This window comes from Rutidosis leptorrhynchoides, chromosome 3 (genome assembly GCF_046630445.1).
Source record: "Rutidosis leptorrhynchoides isolate AG116_Rl617_1_P2 chromosome 3, CSIRO_AGI_Rlap_v1, whole genome shotgun sequence".
Taxonomy (NCBI): domain Eukaryota; kingdom Viridiplantae; phylum Streptophyta; class Magnoliopsida; order Asterales; family Asteraceae; genus Rutidosis; species Rutidosis leptorrhynchoides.
Genome location: NC_092335.1, coordinates 339,997,602 through 340,018,995, shown reverse-complemented (window position 1 = coordinate 340,018,995; position 21,394 = coordinate 339,997,602). Strand labels below are relative to the sequence as shown.

The 21,394-nt window shown below is 37.5% G+C and overlaps 1 protein-coding gene across 1 annotated transcript; it reads right to left on the bottom strand.

Moving 5' to 3' along the window:
- Nucleotides 1-13,665: 13,665 nt before the first annotated feature.
- On the bottom strand, nucleotides 13,666-14,052 carry LOC139901158 (uncharacterized). The gene has a single exon (XM_071883894.1). The coding sequence runs from the start codon at nucleotides 14,050-14,052 to the stop codon at nucleotides 13,666-13,668; it is 387 nt and encodes a 128-aa protein (XP_071739995.1).
- Nucleotides 14,053-21,394: the final 7,342 nt, after the last annotated feature.

Here is a 21,394-nt window from a genome sequence, read left to right as displayed (position 1 = left end):
AATAAAGGGAATATGCGACGTTGATTAAATGTTAAGTATGGTTACCAAGTGCTCAACCACTTAGAATATTTTTATTAAAACGTTTATGAATATGAAATCTTGTGGTCTATTAATATATTGAAATTATTGTTATGATAAACCTATGAACTCACCAACCTTTTGGTTGACACTTTTAAGCATGTTTATTCTCAGGTACGAATTAAGTCTTCCGCTGTGCATTAGCTCATTTTAAGGACATTACTTGGAGTCGATCATCGCAATGGGACCAAATATTGATGACTTCGTCCAGGTGGATAAGGACGGGTCTTTACAGGTGGTATCAGAGTGTTGGTCCTAGCGAACCAGGTCTTGCATTAGTGTGTCTAACTTATAGTTGTTAGGATGCATTAGCGAGTCTGGACTTTGACCTTAGCTGCATATTATAAGTATTGTTTATCATTCCTAGTGGAAAATTACCTGCTTATTATTCCTAAATCTAGACACGACTTCCCGCACTTATTTGATAGATAGTGTACAGATAAATTCATATCTTAGCGAATCTGTTACTGTAGACTTTATCTGACACGTTTCCTTAATTCTCTCCGTAATCTACGAGATCTTCTGTACTATACATAGATATTCTATGTAATTAGAATATCATCCGATATCCGAAATTCATTTCATACCAAAAACTCTTTATCTAACCGAGCAAAATGGAACTCACCACTAGTTCAAGTCCCTCAGATTCCGATATGGAGTTTCACTTAAGCTCCGAAAGCAGCGTCACCAGAATGAATCACCCAGTCATCCATCCCCAATTCATCTGATGGGTTCGTAATATACTAAATCACTGGAGACAAGAAGAAGGTGATCCATTCCATCCACTAAATTGCCCTCTTGGCGATGAACCTGAAGCACTTACCGGCGGACCTATTCGAAACACCATTTTCTCTCTCATTTCTAGAGTATCTCATCACGATTATATACTATCCCATATTACAAATCTTGTTCATTCGCTCACTCCAACCGCCAATCATCCCGGTATACTAGCAGAAGTTAACGAACTTCGCGCTCGCATGACGGCTTTGGAGAACATGGTGCGAAGGTTGCAAACACCAGCAGCAGCACCAGCAGCATAATCAGCACCACCATCAATAACATAAACAATACCATCATCACCACTAACAAACAACATCCGCATCACACGTCTCGACATCATAATCTGTCCCACAAACATCAATATCATACGCACCATAGATACCAAGGAGTACCAACAATAATGAATGATGAAGTATTGATCCATAACTTCATTGATATTCTGTGAAGAATATGTGGTTTCAAAATGTTTTAGAGATTTCTTATTCTAGCTCAAACCGAAAAGCAAATGAGATTAATATCATACTAACTCATTAAATTCATGATTTCATCTGAAGAAAATATATATGTATATATGTTTTCATAAAGATTGTAATTAAAAGTTCTTTTGTACAAAATATTAATGGTGAAATTTTTTTTAACGGGTAGGTAATACCCGAGGAATAATTAGATTTCATCTTAATAAGTTACATTGTACATTCGTCGAAGCTGATTCAACAGTCATTTACTATCCTACTTACAACCACCGATATACGTATCCGTTCACCGCAGAATAACCATTTTCATTCAATTTCATATTTGAATTTTGACCTATCAGAATCCAACAAGTGGCATAATGAAGAAAACACTGGACAAAATAAAACTTGTTAGAAACAAACAAATTAACTATAAGAAAAATGTTATTAAGAATCTACGCTAACTGTTCCTAGCTAATTGTTCCTAGCTAACTGATTACATTTTATTTATTGCAATTTATTTATCGCAATTTACATTCTCGCAATTTTATTTATGGTCATTTAATTTCTGTTATTTATTTTTACGCACTTTAAATATCGGGACACGTAAACAAGGTTTTGACATATCATATCGACGCATCTATATATATTATTTGGAATAACCATAGACACTCTATATGCAGTAATGCAGGAGTTAGCTATACAGGGTTGAGGTTGATTCTACAATAATATATATACTTTGAGTTGTGATCGAGTCTGAGACGTATACGGGTCACGAAATGTATTAATTAATTCGAATATTATATATTAAACTATATATAAATTATTGGACTGTTAACTGTGGACTATCGACTGTGGACTAATAATATTGGACAATTAAAATGAATTAAAATACTGATTATAACATATGAAACTAAACATTTCTTCAAGTTTGCCACTTGATTTTATTTTAAACTTCATTTGTATCTTGGCGATTACAATCTGCGTTCAAACCTTTCATAAATCTTGAAAACACTTCAATCTAGAGGATGAACCAACCGTACTTCATCTACGAAAGGAAAGATTTATGCATATAGTTATGCACCTCAAGAACTCTCGAAAACTGAGTAAACGTTTAACACGTAGTTGTGCTAATTCCTCAGTGTTATTATTACCCAAAATAACTTGACAATTCCTTTTAAAGTAGCAAATTTTGTCACAGCTCCAACAAGACAACTTCGACTTTTCGTTCGAAACAACCTTAATATAACCTTGATATATATGCGTGCTCATTTATTGTTACTAAAGAATCTTTTATATTCCACCATACTACTATCAGCGTTTAATCATCTAAAAACACAATTCTCTTGAAACCACCTCGGATTAATAACCGACGATACAGATATGGCTGCATTAAATACAGAGGAAACAGTAAAATAGTAGATGGTCGGAATGGCTAAGAGTTTGATGATAAAGAATGAAATGTTGGAAACACTCAATAGAAAATATAGTACCGAAAAGCGGATTATGCGAAACTATGAAGGAAGCTGTGGACAAATCACAAAGAATAAGTTTGACTTCAAAGAATCCAGGTAATTCTGTATCCGATGAACTCTTTAGAGAATATCTTGCTCCAAAGTCATGTTAAAATCTTGTGGAAAATTTTTCTTTATCAACTTTCGAACTTAGAAATTCCAAAATATCATCATAAAATATCTTCGATGTTTCTGAGGATATTTTCATAAATATTCTTGTCCGAAATTATCTACCTCTTCGTGTTTTCTGTATTCCATTATATTGGAAACTTCTGTAAAATCTAAGTATGAATTATGAATAAATTGTAGAGAAGTGTTGGGAATTGAAGCATGAGTTAGTATAATATAATGACACTTGGCCAACGTGATTATATTACAGTAAGTCATGCTGAGTTTCTAATGGAACATGATGATGGTTCACAGATCATACCGTCATTATGTACCATGTTACATAACTCTTCCATTCTTCTTAACCTCCGAACATATCAAGAAAATATATTCTTGATAGTTCTTTCCTCGGTGATTCTGGTAATTTACCAAATCAAATCGTGCTATCACGTTCCTTCCTGCTTAGAACATTATAATCATTCGAAACTCTATATCTACAAGTTCTGGACCATTATTCGCTTGACTTGAAGTCGGGAAGAGAAAACAAAAACGCAGAGCTTCGAATATAAGGGAGAATATAAAGCCCGATAACAACATATAAATTACAAACCGTGTATATCAATGTTTATCGGAACATAAAGACACGGGAAGAATAAAAACACTATAACCCCAAGGGCGAAATAAAAGAAAACAGATTCCTCTGGTGGAAGTTGGAAAAGGAGGATGATTGTTGCGATAGTAAGGATGAGGACAAGGATCAGAACTGGATTAAGCATTTTCAAAATCTTTTAGATGTATGAACTAAGGAAGAAAGTATAGGAATGGTGAGAATAATGGAACGGAAGAGCTTAATTTATAATGGACATATCAGACAGAGTAATCGAGGCAGATCACCGTATTTAAATATAAAGATCTTAATTTCCTAATTTGTCGAAGAATCAAATCTTTTAGATTTCGAAGATTTTCTTTAAATCCCTTGAACTTCGGAATTCAACCCATCTACGTCAAAAGATATGACGAAACTTACTTTTCTCATTTCATTCTTTTGTGATAGCTTCACTCGTACCTTTCAAGTAATCAAATTATCTTATCCATATTACTCAACAGTAATAAAACCCTATTTATCAACTCATATTCGTCATGAAAACCTTCTTATTGTTAACCATGACGAGCTCGATCAAATTTCGGGACGAAATTTCTTTAACGGGTGGGTACTGTCACGACCCGGAAAATTTCGACTAATTTTAAACCAAACTCTCGATACGATTTAATATTTTGACACAATATGCAAAGTCTGTAAAGTTGAGTCTCAAAACTTTGGAACAATTTGCATGAATGCATTTGACCTTCGACTAATCCCGACGATTCACGAACAATTATGTGTAAATAGATATGTACATATATGTATAATTTCTGTACAAAATTATTCATATGAATATTGTATTATAAATAATTCATAAGTAATATATGTAGAAATTTATTTATTTTTATGCAAATAATCACAAGTAATATTTAGCTATTGTATTAATATTAATCTTATTATTATTTTCATTATTATTATTATTAATATTAAATATTAATATTAATATTAATATAAGTATTATTAATATTATTAAAAACATTTAAAAATACAGCCCAATTAGCCTTTTATCTTCTGTTACTGATTGCAATAATTTACTGTTCCTGATTGCCGAGATTTAATGTCAACAAAGTAGGAGTTAAATTACTGTTAACATGTGAATTAGTTTTAGTGTATATGTTTGTCATCTAGCTTCTTTATCTTATATAAAATGCGATGTTTATGGAATGCTATGGATGTCTTTCTGCTCACTACTCAAATTCTGCTTTCTTATTTTTCTTAACCCATGATCACTTTAACAACATCTTTAAAACCCACAAGAACCACCTTCATCTAAATCACACCCATTTAACCTTCTACCTCACGCCACCATCTTTTCCCATGTTTTCTATTTCTATATTTTCCTTCGAATCAAAACAAACCTACAACTAGTTCTTGGTCCATTCGTGAATCACATGAACACCAATATGTACCCATCGAAACCCATGTAAAACGAGTGCTTCCATATCTTGTTCGATATACACCCACATACCCTCTTGTTTATGATCACTACCTTCTAACACCACCTTCATAACCTCATAATCATCAACCCCCAACACCACTTTGTGACTCCTACTATCTATAAACACCACTCAACCTCCACCACCACCGTAGTATTCTTTTAAATACCATTGCACTCCTGCAACTCCTGTTGTCTTACAGTCGATAACCATCACCACATGTTATAATTTAAATGGAACCGAGACTCATGTTTCCTGAACAACCACAACCACAATTGCAAACCATCTCCTTCACTTCTCTCTATCATCTCTCTCCCTTTACCCATCTCTCTTATTTTTGCTCAGAAATCACCACCAAACCATCACTTACTTCTGCTGCCCAAATTCTTCTTTTCACATTCGAATAACAATCGATAAGAACCTGTCTGCTACGTTGATCTCTTTTTGTTTCAGACCGTCACCTTAAATTCACCCAAAACACCACCATAACTATCATCATTTCTTTCTTTCTATCTATTCCTTTCTCTCTTATATGATACCGTAAAAAAAAACAACTTAAATCCACTAATTAAATGTTGTTTGATAATGAAAGTTGATGGTGGAATGATGAGTTGTAAAAGAAGAAGAATAACCCCACTTGATTAAAAAGAAAACGAATCAATTGATAGTTAGTTGTTGCACGATTAAAATAATCATTAGAGGGGTCAGGTTAGGGAACGTTTTGTTCTTTCTTTTGGATCCTAAAACACACCGTACACCCTCAGTATTTTATCGACATACACTTTGATATAAACGAGCTATTTTGGACTGCCATGAACCTTGGCCGAAACTATTGTTCTGTTGGGCCAAGACCCGGCCTATGTGCTATACGATCGAGACTTATACACTGTTTCTGTTTGACTTTTTTGGCAACTACTGCTGTGATAACTTATCGCTTCTATGACTAACGATGTTGACAGCCTCAGCACACGCTTTTTATTCGATGAGGACGTTGCTTTATTGGTCTATAAAGACTGCTGCAAAATGAGTGTAGCTTTACGATTTTGTAATAAACTAAAAACCCTTTATGGACTTGTCTTAGTGCATTAATTTGGTGGATCAAATTAATCAAGTACATAGAATAATAAAATGGGCTGCCATATTCTATTTTTCCATTAGGGCCGTACATCATTGGTGTTGTTGGGCCGTGACCCTTGACAAGTTTTATGATGGATTCGTAGTTAATACTTTGATAATGGTGGCGTTTAGAAAGAAAGGCGAGGCACGTGATAATGCATATGGTTACATGATGAACGAGGTGATGAAGATGAATATTATGTGTGTAATGATAATGATATACGTACAGATCACGATGATGATTGATGTTTATGATGGTGAACCGTTATGAAATGATGATGCATATAATATATGATAAAGGATTAGGATTATGATATGGGATTATGATTATGATTATGAAACGATTATTATGATAGGATGATGATGATGATGTAGACACACGATATAATGATGATGTTAGATGAGTAATAAGATATATGATTTAAGAGTGATAGATGTTTAAGTGATGTCGATGAGGAGTGGTTTGGATATGTTTTGGGTTAGCGGGACGTCGCGGGTTCAAACCCGGACTTGGGCATTTTTAAGGGCTACTCCTTTAAGGTAGTTACTTATCTATTCATTTATTAATATTATCATTATTATCATTATTATTATTATTATTATTATTATTATTATTATTATTATTATTATTATTATTATTATTATTATTATTATTATTATTATTATTATTATTATTATTATTATTATTATTATTATTATTTTTATTATTATTATTATTATCAATATTACTATTATTATTATTATCATTATTATTATTATTACAATAAAAATTAGTTATATAAGAATTATTCTAACAAAACTATATTAATATTTTTTTTAAAATTAGTTATCTATTTAAAATATATATAATAGTTGCAATTAATTAAAATAACATATAAATTATTATTATAACAAGTATAGTAATTAATATTAATATATATACTTGTTTACTTGTTAGTATATGTGTTAATATATATAATTGATATAGGTTCGTGAATCTGAGGCCAACCCTGCATTGTTCAGTTTTGTCATATGTATTTTTACTACAAAATACAATATAGTGAGTTTCATTTGCTCCCTTTTTAATTGCTTTTGCAATATATATTTTTGGGCTGAGAATACATGCGCTGCTTTTATAAATATTTACGAGATAGACATAAGTACTTAAAATACATTCTACGTTGAGTTGTACCACTGGCATATTTCTCTGTAGCTTGGTAACTAATATTTACATGGGTATTGTAAACGCGAATCCTGTTGATAGATCTATCGGGCCTGACAACCCCAATCGGACTGGACGACCAGTATTCAACGGTTGCACAGTACTTCGTTTCGGTGACTACATTTGGTACGGTGTAGTGAGATTTCATAATAAAGGGAATATGCGACGTTGATTAAATGTTAAGTATGGTTACCAAGTGCTCAACCACTTAGAATATTTTTATTAAAACGTTTATGAATATGAAATCTTGTGGTCTATTAATATATTGAAATTATTGTTATGATAAACCTATGAACTCACCAACCTTTTGGTTGACACTTTTAAGCATGTTTATTCTCAGGTACGAATTAAGTCTTCCGCTGTGCATTAGCTCATTTTAAGGACATTACTTGGAGTCGATCATCGCAATGGGACCAAATGTTGATGACTTCGTCCAGGTGGATAAGGACGGGTCTTTACATTAAGTGCAGAGAGTCGGGCAGATGATGAAGTTGTTTCACCACTGTTCCAGTCATGATGATGCATTGTCATGTTCTCAAGCAATTCCCATGCTTCGTCTGCGGTTTGGTTCATCAGATTCCCTTGAGCTGCTGCATCGATCGTCGTCCTATGATTTACCGTAAGACCATTGTAGAAGGTACAGATTTGGGCTGACCGTTCTAGCTGGTGATTAGGGCATTTCTTCAGCAGGGTTTTGAATTGCTCCCATGCAGTGCAAAGAGATTCATCATAACTTTGTTTGAAGTTAATGATGTCATTCTTCAGTTTGGTTTGTTTAGAAGGAGGGAAATATTTGGTTAGGAATTTAGTAGCCATCTCCGACCATGACGTGATGGAATCTTTTTCAGTCCTTCGAACCAAGTTTGAGTATGATGAGTGAGAGAATAGGGGAACAAGTATAGCCGGACTATATATTGTCCTATCCCTGGCTATTTGTAGGAGTTCGAAAGAGATATGAATTTATCAAGGTGAGAATTAGGATCGTCATTCGGTAATCTATGAAACTGACAGCTATTTTGAATGAGCTGGATGATGTGATGTTTTAATTCGAACGAGTGTTCTTGAATCTCTGGAAATCTGATTGGTCCTCCTCGTCCTTCAATCGAGGGTTTGGTGTTTTCTGCTAAAGTAACACGTAATTCCATTTGATTTTTGATTTGTGCTTCCTTGCGTGCTTTAGAGATTATTGCGTCTGGATCAGGTACGAACAACAACGGCCCTGGTCTAGATCGGGTTTGGGTCATACACTAGGTATGCCTTTTTGTTTTTAATTTTTCGCAAATAAACTAAATTATAATAAGCTAAACTAATCTAATCAAATTCTAGGATAATCTAATTCTAAGGTAATCTAATTTAATCTAAGGTAATCTAATCTAAGGTAATCTAATGTAATCTAATTTAAGGTAGTCTAATTTAATTAACTAACTATCCTACGGTTGAATATGTTTTTGGTTATGGCTACTGATTCCCTGGTATTTCGGTAACAGAGCTCCGCACGAACTATTCAACAAACCAAGTGGCCAGGCCGACTACGGAGAGGCAGGATCCTTTTGGTCCCAATATAATTGGCGACTGTTCGGAAAATCTAATAACCAAGTTCATGTATAATTGTCTTTCTTAGACACCACTAAATGCTTGTGAATAAGTTTGATAGAGAGCAGTATTGCCTGATACCAGTTCCCCGGTAGCGGCGCCAAAAACTTAGTATCCTCCTGTGATATGGCCGAAACGGACGGTTTATATTCGCGCGGTGTTGTCAGGCCGCGGCTCGCCAGGATCAGGCACTCGTAGGAGGAGGGTACTGTTTTAAATTTATATTTAGCGGGGCTTAAATCTTACTACTCCTTATAAGTAAGGGAAATATGACCTAGAGTCGTATTTTTGAGATATCAGTAGAATCGAACCTATATTTAAGCCTAAGATAGTTAGGGAGTAGTGAATATTTATTTTTGGATTTTCTAATTTATAAGACAGATAAATTAATGCGATAAAATTCGTAATTCAGATAAGGTTAAAGTGAGTGCATGCTATGACTTCATCAGTTATTCTGCCGAGATTATGGAATGCTGGCTCATGAATAGGTAGAGGCCCTGTATTCATTACACTGGTCCTAAACGCCCCTGTCATAAGACATGTCACTGGGTTAGGCTTGAAGATTCTGAATAGATAGCAACGTTTGTTACCCCCGACGCCCGTGCAGTCTGACTACAGGCATACACGTTCAGACGGCTCATCCAATTGAGCGACTCGGTTGGGTGACGTATTAACATTCCGAAATGGTCTAAACTTTCTTAAGCATAATAGAATACATGGTTTACCATATCCGAGAGACGTGATGCGTTTCAATGCTTTCATTAATGATTGGTAAAAGGTAGTTAGGCCCTTAAAAAGAGTTCAACCATAAAGAACACCATGGCCAAGTCAAGCTGACTTCCATGAACATGTTCAGTTATCCTAATGGACCAATCCTTTATGTGTCTAAACAAACAGTTCCTTAATTAACTAAGAATCCCTCAAGCGGGGTGCAATGCTTGAGACCGCGTTATGGTGCAGTGTACTGGTCAACACTAATCGGGTTCCATGGCCTTACTTAGCAGAGGTACAGCTTACAACAACCGCTGTGCTTCAGCGTGCACGTACGAAGTTTATATGCTTGGTGACTACACTAGCATGGTCTAGGACCGATAATGTACTAAGGGTCTAGTCAGATGTTTCACTACGAAAGAGTCCTCAGTCGGAATCTAAAGCTTGATAGACTTACTACAACCGGTGTGCCTCGGTCGATCTTACGTTGTATCCGATAGACTTCTCTTACCAAGGGGTGACACAGATAGTGTACTATGAATCGGGGTTCGCGACTTCCCAATAACAGAGTCTATAACTATGTTCTATTAGTTAGAAAATCGATTGAGTTTAAAGCATAATCGGAAAGCATTTCAACAGCATACACATACCTTACTATTATTTCGGCATTATAACTGCTTACATCATAGCAAACACTAAAGATAACTACTCGCTAATCATGGCAACAATATCATAAAACATTATATAAGATAAGGGATAGAAGTACCAGTAGATTAAACGAGTTCTGAATACAAAAGTGACAACTTCAAGACTCCAGACCGCTCCTAATACAATCTTCAGCATTCTTCTCCGGGTACTAGGTTTCCCGCATGGAGTCGAAGGCCTTGAGAGTATGACTAATATTGTACAAGAGAGAGAAAGAAGTGAATTGAAGTGTGTGTTGGAATGAATGACAAAGACCCTTTAAATAGACTAGGAATTTACCAAAATACAGCTGGCAGGCCATTTGGCAGGCCGTTTGGTGGGCCGTATTTGGCAGGCCGTTTTTCTGGCAGCCCGTTTGGCAGGCCGCTTGGTGAACCGTATTTGGCAGGCCGTTTCCATACTGGCAGGCCGTATGGCAGGCCATTTTTGATGCTGGTCAGCCTTGATTCACTGGATCGTAACTTGATTTCTTGTCTTTCACCGTTTTCACTCTAGAATCTTCGTTTTAGCTCCGATTCTCTTGATTCTTTTAATTACTTGTTCTTCAATTCTAACCGACGAAGTGGGTATTTTTTCGATAAAGTTCGAATCTTTGTTGTTTTTGGGCCTTAATACCGGGGTGAAAACGTGACTTTTTAGCCGATATCACAAGCCAGGACTTAACGTCTTGTAACATTGGAATATGATTTCCCATGAGTAATATGTCATCAACATATAAGATCAGAAAGACTTTAATGCTCCCACTAGCTCTCATGTACACACATGGTTGGTCAAGGTTTTGTGAGAAGCTAAACTCTTTGATTTTCTCATCAAACTTCTTATTCCAACTCCTCGATGCTTGCTTTAATCCATAGATAGAATTCTGAAGCTTGCATACTTTCTTAGGATATTTAGGATTCACAAACCCTTCTGGTTGCATCATATATACGTCCTCGCTAAGGTAAACATTCATAAATGCGTTTTTGACATCCATTTACCAAATCTCATAGACATAGTACGCTGTTATAGCTATGAGTATCCTAATAGCTTTAATGTCCGCTACTAGAGAAAAGGTCTCTTCATAATCAACCCCGTAGGTTTGAGTATAACCTTTTGCTACCAAACGGGCCTTAAAGGTGTGTACATTTTCGTCCATGTCGGTCTTCTTCTTGAAGATCCACTTACACCCAACAAGCTTGCTGTTTGGTGGAAGATCAATTAAGTGCCAAACTTGATTATCTTTCATGGACTGCATCTCTACATTCATAGCATCCAGCCATTTATCAGATTCTGGATCTGACAATGCAGCTTTGTAATTAGCGAGTTCTCCAAGATCCCCTAATTCCAAATCCTCTGTCATAACCATAAGGTTTAACCTTTCTGGTGGACGAGAGGTTCTACTAGATCTATAAATGAGACTTGCTTCGTCCTGTAGCTTGACACTTTCATGTTGTGGCTCAATGCGAATTTTGCTAGTACCTTCAGAAGGTAATGTATTCTGTTCTTGAATTTATTCAAGATCTACAGTGCTACCACTTGTTTCTTGTAAGAGGAGACTCTTCTCCAAAAACTCAGCATATCTAGCAATGAAAATCTTATTTTTTGCTGGATAGTAGAAGTAGTATCCCATTATTTCCTTTGGGTATCCTACAAAGATACACTTGATAGTTCTGGACTCAAGTTTGTTCGGTGTATCACGCTTCACGTGAGCCTCACAATCCCAGACCTTCAAGTAAGACAGATTTAGGATCTTCCCATGCCATAGTTCACATGGTGTCTTATTTACTTTCTTGGTTAGAATTATGTTTAGAATGCAAGCAACAGACTCTAGAGCATATCCCCAAAAGGAAGCTGGAAGAGTAGTTAGACACATCATCGATCGAACCATGTTAAGCAAAGTTCGATTTCTCCTTTCTGACACCCCATTGTGTTGAGGTGTGTAAGGAGGAGTAAATTGTGACACAATCCCACGATCTCTCAAATGATCCAAAAACTCTTGACTCATATATTCGCCTCCACGGTCAGACCGTAGAACCTTAATGGCTTTTTCGAGTTGATTTTCTACTTCATTTTGAAATGCTTTGAACATTTCAAATACTTCATGTTCATGTTTAATCAAGTAAACATAACCATATCTACTGAAATTATCAGTAAAGGTAACGAAGTAGGTAGCTCCATCTCTAGACATTGTTCTAAATGGGCCACATACATCAGTAAGAATGAGTCCAAGTAGATCACTCGCCCTTTCAACCTGATGGGTAAAGGGTTTCTTAGTCATCTTTCCAGATAAACAAGATTCACATATGTCAAACGACTCATTGCCGGTTGACTCAAGAAGCCCATCGTGTTGGAGCTTTGTTATGCGTATCTTGTTTATATGACCAAGACGACAATGCCATAGATATGTGGAATTCAAATCATACTTGAATTTCTTAGAGCTACAATTAAATATAGAACTTTCGTTTGGAACAAGATTATGCATATCAATTTCAAAAATACCATCTCTGGGAATAACATTGAATAACATTAAAATAAAAAACATTATCCTTAGAAACTGAAATACCATAATTTGTGAATACATGATTAAAACCATTATCCTTCAAACGAGAAACTGAAATAACACCTCTAGTAATAGAAGGTGCATAGTGACAATTATCTAAAATAATAATAAGTCCACTTGGGAGGTTCCTATAGCTTCGACAGCTGCATGATCGCCATTGCCAACGTACAGATCCAAATCCCCCTTATTCAGCTTTCGAATTTTCCTAAGTCCCTGCATATTATTACAAATTTGAGTACCACAACCAGTGTCATACACCCATGTTTTATTAGGAAAATTATAGAGTTCTACAATGAAGATACCTGAAGTGCTGGTCGAACCAACATTTCCCTTCTTCAACTCTTCCAGGTAAAGCATAGAGTTTCGTCTCCAATGACCAATTTGGCCACAATGGTGACAAGCCATGTTCTTAGCGGGATGCTCTTTCTTAGCTTGTGGAGGAATTTTCCTTTTGGGAGTGTAAGCTTGCTTACTTTTTCCTTTTCCCTTTCCACTAGCAGCTTGCGACTTTCTTTTCTGGATTTTACCTTCCTTTATGGTTAAGACTGCATGAGTCTTCTTTGGTAGCCCCTTCTCAGCTTGTTTAAGCATCGCATGCAGCTCGGGAATGGGTTTACCCATGTTATGCATATTGTAATTCATTACAAATCCATCATAATCCTTGGATAGTGAAGTAAGTATCAAGTGCACTCCAAGAACTAGTGGCATATCATAACCTAGGCGCTCCAGTTGATCCAGATAGCCTTTCATCTTCAAGACATATTGGCTAACTGGCTGCCCCAACTCATGTTAGCAAGCGTGAAACGCTTTCACAGTTTCAAACAATTCCTGTTCAGCCTGCTGTTGGAACATCGTCTTGAGTTTCCCAATCATGTCATATGCATTATAGTCCACTAAGTTCTTTTGGAGCTCAGAGGTCATGCTAGCAAGCATAAGACCTGCTACTTCAATTTGTTCGTTGTACTGCTTAGTATAAGCATTACAAACAGTAGTACTAGCAGTCTCAGGTGGGGCCTCGGGTAAAGGATTTTCCAGATGGTGCAACTTCCTTTCAGACCTTAAGACAATCTGAAGGTTTCGATACCAGTCAATGAAGTTGTTACCTTTCAACTTTTCCTTCTCAAGGATTGACCTTATGGTCATGTTGTTTACGGATTGAATTGCGTTTGATGTCATCTATAAAATAAACAAGGTTCTTTTAGTATCTTTAATAATTATCCTTTTATAAATTAACTACCCATGTTTTAAAATTTATAAAACTATTAATTTCGTAAAAGGCTAAGATCCACATTGTACTTCCACCATCACATCAGTTGATCTGCTAGTAATGGTGGATTCAATCGGTAGGCGGCGGGCACCAATTGCATTACAAGTGCAACTCTTAGATCTTTATGGGACCTACGACATCTAGTGTCTAACATTAGTGTCGTGCTGGCATGTTTACTTTCATTTTTGCCTCGGGTTGCGGTCTCACCTCTTAACTCGATTAAGTCATCCAATTGTGAAACATGTAAATAATTAATCTAGGTCTCACGCATAGATAATGATCACCTCGAGTTATAATTCAACTAGGTCTCACGCATAGTCAAAAAATAACGACAAGTGTTTCAACCGAATTGGATGGCACGACTTAAATTTCGACGGGTATATTATACAATTTTAATAATCTTTTAGAAAAATTGTGTTAGAATATTACATGCATACAATATTCACCTCACAAGTTAAAAACATTTTAACTTGATTTTAATTATGTTTTGATTTTTAATTCACATGACAAATTATACACAATCACATAACATATAAAATGCAGCCAAACATAACAAAACATAATATGTATGTCCATAGCCTCAACCGATGAAAATTCTATGCTTGGTCTCACGAACCATTATGAGAACCAAGCGGTCAACTAAAGGGACAATCACAAAAGTAAACCCTAGAAGCTCCCACTTGCGTCAAGATCTCATGATGACCAAGTGTCCTCCTTAACCGCATCCCTCTCAGCTTTTGTCCACTGACTTTACTGCAAGTGCGTATTGATGGCCAAATTCCATTCACTTCTGTAACGACCCGACTTTTTTGACTTGCTTTTGTGCTTTGTGCTTTCACGAAACTGCGTATTTGTGCGTACTGAGCTATATTATACTCTGGGATCTTACTACATGTGGATTACTTTCGTTTATATGTTTAAACGTGCCTTTAAGTACGTAGGTTACTTAACTTGATCTCCGGAAGCCTTTACGACTGTTAGTGTCACTTGACGTTTAGAACAAAATGTGTACTGTGTACACGTTTAACTTTGGTCATAATCGGAATATTATTACTAGTTGTTATTTTATAATAACAATTACTTAGGTTTTTGGATGCTTAATTACGTTTAGTAATTTACTAGAGCACACTAGTTAGTCTTGTTGGACTTTCTACTTTGTTGGACTTTAGCCCACCCTACACTAGCTAGTGGACTATTTAATTAGCTCAATTATTAATGACTAGTGACCCATATTAATGTAAGACAAATGCCCATTTATTAGAGGGAACATACTAGCATTTTTGCTTACCATTATCCTTAATGTTGTATGAGATCCTAACATAAGCACTAACTTTAGACAACCATTAACTAAAAAGCAAAAAGGTGTCCCCTTGTCCCCTCCCATAACCCACAACCACCACCACCATGTCATACCCTCACCTTCTATAAATACCAAGCTTATTCATCCCATTTCACACTTGATCTCATTAACAAATTACACACACATACTCTCTAATTCTCTCTCTATTCTTTCTCACTCTAAAAAGTGTAAGTTTTAAACTTTCTTCTTCTTCTTCTTCCCTTCTCATTCACGACATCATCATCATCAAAGGATCTAGCTCTTTAGCTTTTAGATCTTGTTATATCTTGTAGATTCAAACTTGGATTTGAATCCTTCAAGAACATGGAAGATTCAAGCTTCCTAGCTTTGAATCTTCACTTATTTTGTTATATCTAAATCTTGTAGCTTTTAATCTCTATATTTTGTTGTAAAGATTCAAACTTTTGTTTGTAATCTTCATGTAACTTGAAGATCTAGCTGCATGCTTCAAGGATCTTCAAGAACAACCAAGATTCAAGCTTTCTAGCTTTGAATCTTCATTCTTTTTGTTGGATCTAAGTTTTCTAACTTATGATCTCATTATTTTGTTATAAAGATCAAAACTTGTGTTTATGATCTTCATGTAACTTGAAGATCTAAGCTTTATGCTTCAAGATCTTCAAGAACACCAAAGATTCAAGCTCTCTAGCTTTGTAATCTCATAACTTGTGTTAAAAGGATCCAAGCTCTCTAGCTTAGGGTTCCATTACTTTATTTGATCAAGATTGTGTTCATACTTGTTTGATTGAAGGAAAGTTTGTAGCTTTAGTTGTAAATAGAACTTGTATTTGTGTTAAGACTAAGAATATGATGTAACCTTGGTTCATCATCCTTCTAAAACTCTTAAGTGAGTTGTATTCTTACTTGGTCTTAACATATTGTGAGTTGATGGTTGAATCTTGGTCAAAGTTATGCTAACACATCAATGAGTTGTACACTTGAAGCTACAAACATCAAGGATGAGAACCGTGATGAGCATCAAGCACCAAGAATCTCACCGGAGCACCTGTTTACTATTTTTCAGGGTCTGAACAGACTCTCTGGGCTTCTGGAAAGTTGATTTTCAGATAGTTCATTTCGAGTAGATGACTTTTCGTTTAGGACTCGCCTAAATCCGATATACGGTTTAGGATATATAGCCTTCCGAAAGTCACTACGCCTTTGTAACGTTGTGCTAAAATTTCTGACCTACTCGCACTTAAACCATTTCCACGGTTAAAGGAAGACGATTTAGGTTTTGAAAATTGGTTAACAGTTAGGGGACTCACATACGGAGCCATGGCCACCGACTACGCGTCTTTTCGATTTGTATAGAGGTTGTAACAGCTGTCTAAAGTTAGCCTCTTGTTTCGATCTCTATTCTTGTTAAACTTACCTTAGCTTTGATGAATGATGATGATGTTGATGATGACACTTAAATGCAATTTATGCACTTTAAACTTTTAGGGACAACATACTGACCTAGTGACCTTTGACTTTGGTTGACGACCTTTCGGACTGACTTACTACCTGCATACATTTCATATCGACTTTTACTGCTTATTCACTGTGAGTTATAGCATCCCTTTTTACTTTAACTATTTTTGGGACTGAGAATACATGCGCTTTTTATGTTTTGCATACTAGACACGAGTATATATATATATATATATATATATATATATATATTTATATATTTGTGGTGAACATAACGGCACAAAGATTCCCCTTAGCTCGGTAACGTTTAAACATTGGTTTCCTAACCGTGAATGCGAATCTTAGATATCGATCCATATGGTTTGACAACACCACTCGTGCTAGTCTCGCTAGCAGACAACGGGTGTTTAATACTTCGAGGACAAACGCACTCGCCAAGTGCACTTTTAGGGGGTGATATACATATGTTAAGTCTAGTTACCGGGTGCCCACAGTTAAGCATATACTTTTCATACTGATTTAAACTGCTGATTGAAGCACTGAAATCTCGTGGTCTATATTACTTTACTGATTACAAACTATAGCTCACCAACATTTTTGTTGACTTTTAAGCGTGTATTTCTCAGGTTCTTAGACGATGTTGCTTCTGCTGTTAGACTTGCTATCTTGGTGTTATAGACTTGCTGTTATGGACCTGCTGTGTTAGATTTCCGCTGCATTACTTAGAGATGACTCAATCATGAAACTTTTATTTTGCATTCATAACTTATGTTATTTTCAAACAATGGCTTGTAACGACCTTTGGGTCACATACTTATGTTAACGCTTCTATTTATAGGAAGCACATTATCTTTTGTAAAACGCTATCTTTTTATGAATGCAAAACTAGTTTTCAAACAGCATATAGTGTTTGACCTTGTAATGATCCTGTTGTTGATGAACCGTACACGATGGTTTTGTACAGGGTGTCACATTTGGTATCAGAGCATTGGTTGTAGGGAATTAGGTTTCATTAGTGAGTCTAGACCGGACCGAGTAGGATTCACTAATAGGACTAATCTACAACTTACTCGTTTACTTGTTACTGCTTACTTATACTGTCGTATTATCTTGCTGCATGCTACTGCTTACCCTTACTGCTATGTGAACTTGTTGTATGCTATTTCTTATCCTCGTTACTACATGCTACTGTCTGCTTTCGATTGCATGTTACTTTGTTTAGTACTGTTGTTATTGCCATGCTATGTACTGCGGTAGACGATCTAGGTTGATGTAGTGCCTGATTACGTGCTTGCTATATGTCTTACTGACATGGAAAAAAGTTATTTTTCCTTGTTCAGATGTCGGACATGCCGCCCATGACCTTTGACTTCGAGAGTGACTCAGATACGTCTGCTACCTTGCCTACGATTGTTGCTGATTCACCGCTACCCTCCGGCGACTATGGCGATTCTTCATCCAGAGATAGCAGATACGCGCTTGACCCGATGGATGTCTCGGACGGAGACGAGGATCCAGAGGAGATTCCAGCTCCACCCAGCCCTGGACTCCTGGGAGCACGGCACCATTCCGGTGATGCTGTGATTCTTGGGGGAAATGGAGACGGTTCTTTCCATAACGAGCATGGACATTGGGCTAGACACACCGTTAATGGATGTGTTGTACCGATTCCACCCGGCAGATATCGACTTATGACCACCGGCCAGATGCTTTCTCCCACCCGCGATGATCCTGCATTACCTTCCGACGATTCAGACGGTTCATCATCTGACGACTCCAGCGAGGAGGATCTCGAGGAGGATTCTGAGGAGGACCCTGAGGAAGAGCCCGTGCAGCCGCCCTCTACCCCGCCAAAGAAGAAGTACCGTTTCGATGGTACTATTATTCCAGGGGTTAACGGAGGTAGACTGTTCATTGACGCACATGGACAGTTGGTTAGGGTCACAGCCTGTAAGCGGGTCGTACCGTATCCTGCCGATCCATTCGTGCGTAAGATCGCTCGCACTGTGCCGTCTACATCTGCATCATCTGGACCATCTGCACCACCGGTGCCACCTGCGCCATCTGCACCACCTGCCCCACCAGCATCCCCCATCATCGAGGAACTGACGAGGGAAGTGCATGCCCTCTGTGCTCGGGTAACTGAGCTCGAGGATCAGATGTGCCACCTGATGGACATCATTTACCCACCTTCGCCCTAGGACTATTGTATTAGATTTCCTTATGTATTCCGTTTGTAGTTTCCTATTTTTCATTAATGCAATGTACGAACCTCATGCCATTGTACGTAACTTTCTTATTATGAATGGAATTACTGTTGCTTAATTGTTGTACGGCGTTTACTTTAAGTTATTACATGTTGGCTTTTTGTGCTATCTGCTTCTGTTTGCCATGCTTAGTTATCGTGTATTGTGTTGTTTCCGTACTTTTTACCTTATGCTATGACGTTACCGATTATAGGATTTTGACTTAAGTCAAAACTTTTGTTTAGAAGATCGATGGCTAATGGAAGAGGTCCGAGAGAAATCCCCACCGCAGCTCAAATTGAGGAGATGATAGCTACTCGAGTAGCCGCGGCTATAGCGAATGCCAACCCTGCTCCAGCTTCACCGGCTAACCCAGCTGTTCAGAACGGGTGTACTTAAAAGGAGTTCCAGAGCTTCAAGCCCCACAAATTCAGTGGAACAGAAGGTCTAGTTGGGCTGACGAGATAGTTTGAGAAGTTGGAATCTGTGTTCCGTGTGAGTAACTGCTCCGAGGGGAATAAGACCAAGTTCGCATCCTGCACTTTGTCGGATGGCGCTTTGACTTGGTGGAATACATTCGCCCAGGCTCAGGGAATTGATGAAGCTTATGCTACACTATGGGAAGAGTTTAAGAGGGTTATGATCGAGGAGTACTGCCCCAGAACAGAAATTTAGAAGATGGAAGCGGAGTTTTGGGAACTGAAAGTTGTAGGAACTGACCTTGATGGCTATAATCGAAGGTACTTGGAGTTAGCTTTAATGTGCCCCACGATGGTTACTCCGGAGTACAAGCGGATGGAGAGGTATCTGTGGAGACTCCCCAAGGACATTCAAGGAAATGTCAATTCATCGAAACCAGCAAATGTCCCAGAAGCTATGCGTATGGCGCACACCCTGATGAATCAAATTACTCGCCAAGAGCCAGAGAAGGCGAAATCAGAATCGGGAACTAGTAATGGGAAACGTAAGTGGGACAGAAACAAGGGAAAAGGTTTTGACCAGAACCCAGCTAAGAGGTATGAGAATTTCAAAGGGAACAACGACTGGAGGAACCCGAATCCTAGCTCCAACCCTAACTACAACAGTACCCTTCCACAGTGTAAGAGATGCTACAAGCATCATACTGGACAATGCAACATAGTGTGTGAGAAGTGTAAAAGGATTGGACACATCGGTAGAGATTGTACGAGCACCGCCCCAGCTATGAGAACAAACTCAAATGGACCAAGGAAGTGCTATGAGTGCGGACAACAGGGCCACTTCATGAATGAATGTCCCAACAGGAAGAAGGATGGCGGGCCAGCTCGTAGAAGACCCTTCAACATGAACGCAAGAGATGCCCACGAGAATCCTGACTTGGTTACAGGTACATTCACTATCAATAAACTATTAGCTTCTGTTCTGTTTGATACTGGTGCTGATAGGAGTTATGTATGTAGACACTTTTGCTCTAAGATAGATTTGTCGTTAGTTCCTTTGGAGGAGAGTATGTTTGTTGAGGTAGCCAATGGAAAACATCAGAAAGTTGACCAAATTGGCCGAGGAGGTATTATCAACCTAGCCGGAGTGGATTTTGAAATTGATCTAATACCCATCAAATTGGGAAGCTTTGATGTGATAGTCGGTATGGACTGGTTGTCCAAAGTAAGAGCCGAAGTTATCTGTGGTAAGAAGATTCTCTGTATACCACGCGAGACTGGAGAGCCACTGATTGTTCACGGAGAGAGATGTAGTCCGAATTTGAACCTTATTAGTTGCTTGAAGGAACAAAAGGAAATGAAGAAGGGGTGTTTTGCTATCCTGGCACATGTGAAGAAGCTAGAAGTTGAAGAGAAGAGCGTGGATGATGTACGAATTATGAACGAATTTCCAGACGTCTTTCCAAAAGAGTTGCCTAGATTACCGCCGCCGAGATCAGTGGAGTTTCAGATTGATCTAGTGCCAGGAGCTGCACCCGTAGCTCGTGCACCTTATCGACTTACATCTTCCGAACTACAAGAGTTGCAGAGTCAACTGCAGGAATTGCTAGACCGAGGGTTTATCCAACCGAGTTCATTGTCTTGGGGCGCACCTGTTTTGTTCGTGAAGAAGAAGGATGGATCTTTTCGCATGTGTATCGATTATCGTGAGCTGAACAAGTTAACGATCAAGAATCGGTATCCCCTTCCTAGAATTGACGATCTTTTCGACCAGCTGCAAGGATCCAGTGTGTACTCCAAGATCGATTTG

Bases quoted from the DNA above. Each gene is read 5' to 3' on its own strand.
- LOC139901158 (XM_071883894.1), bottom strand. From the start codon at position 14,052: ATGACATCAAACGCAATTCAATCCGTAAACAACATGACCATAAGGTCA.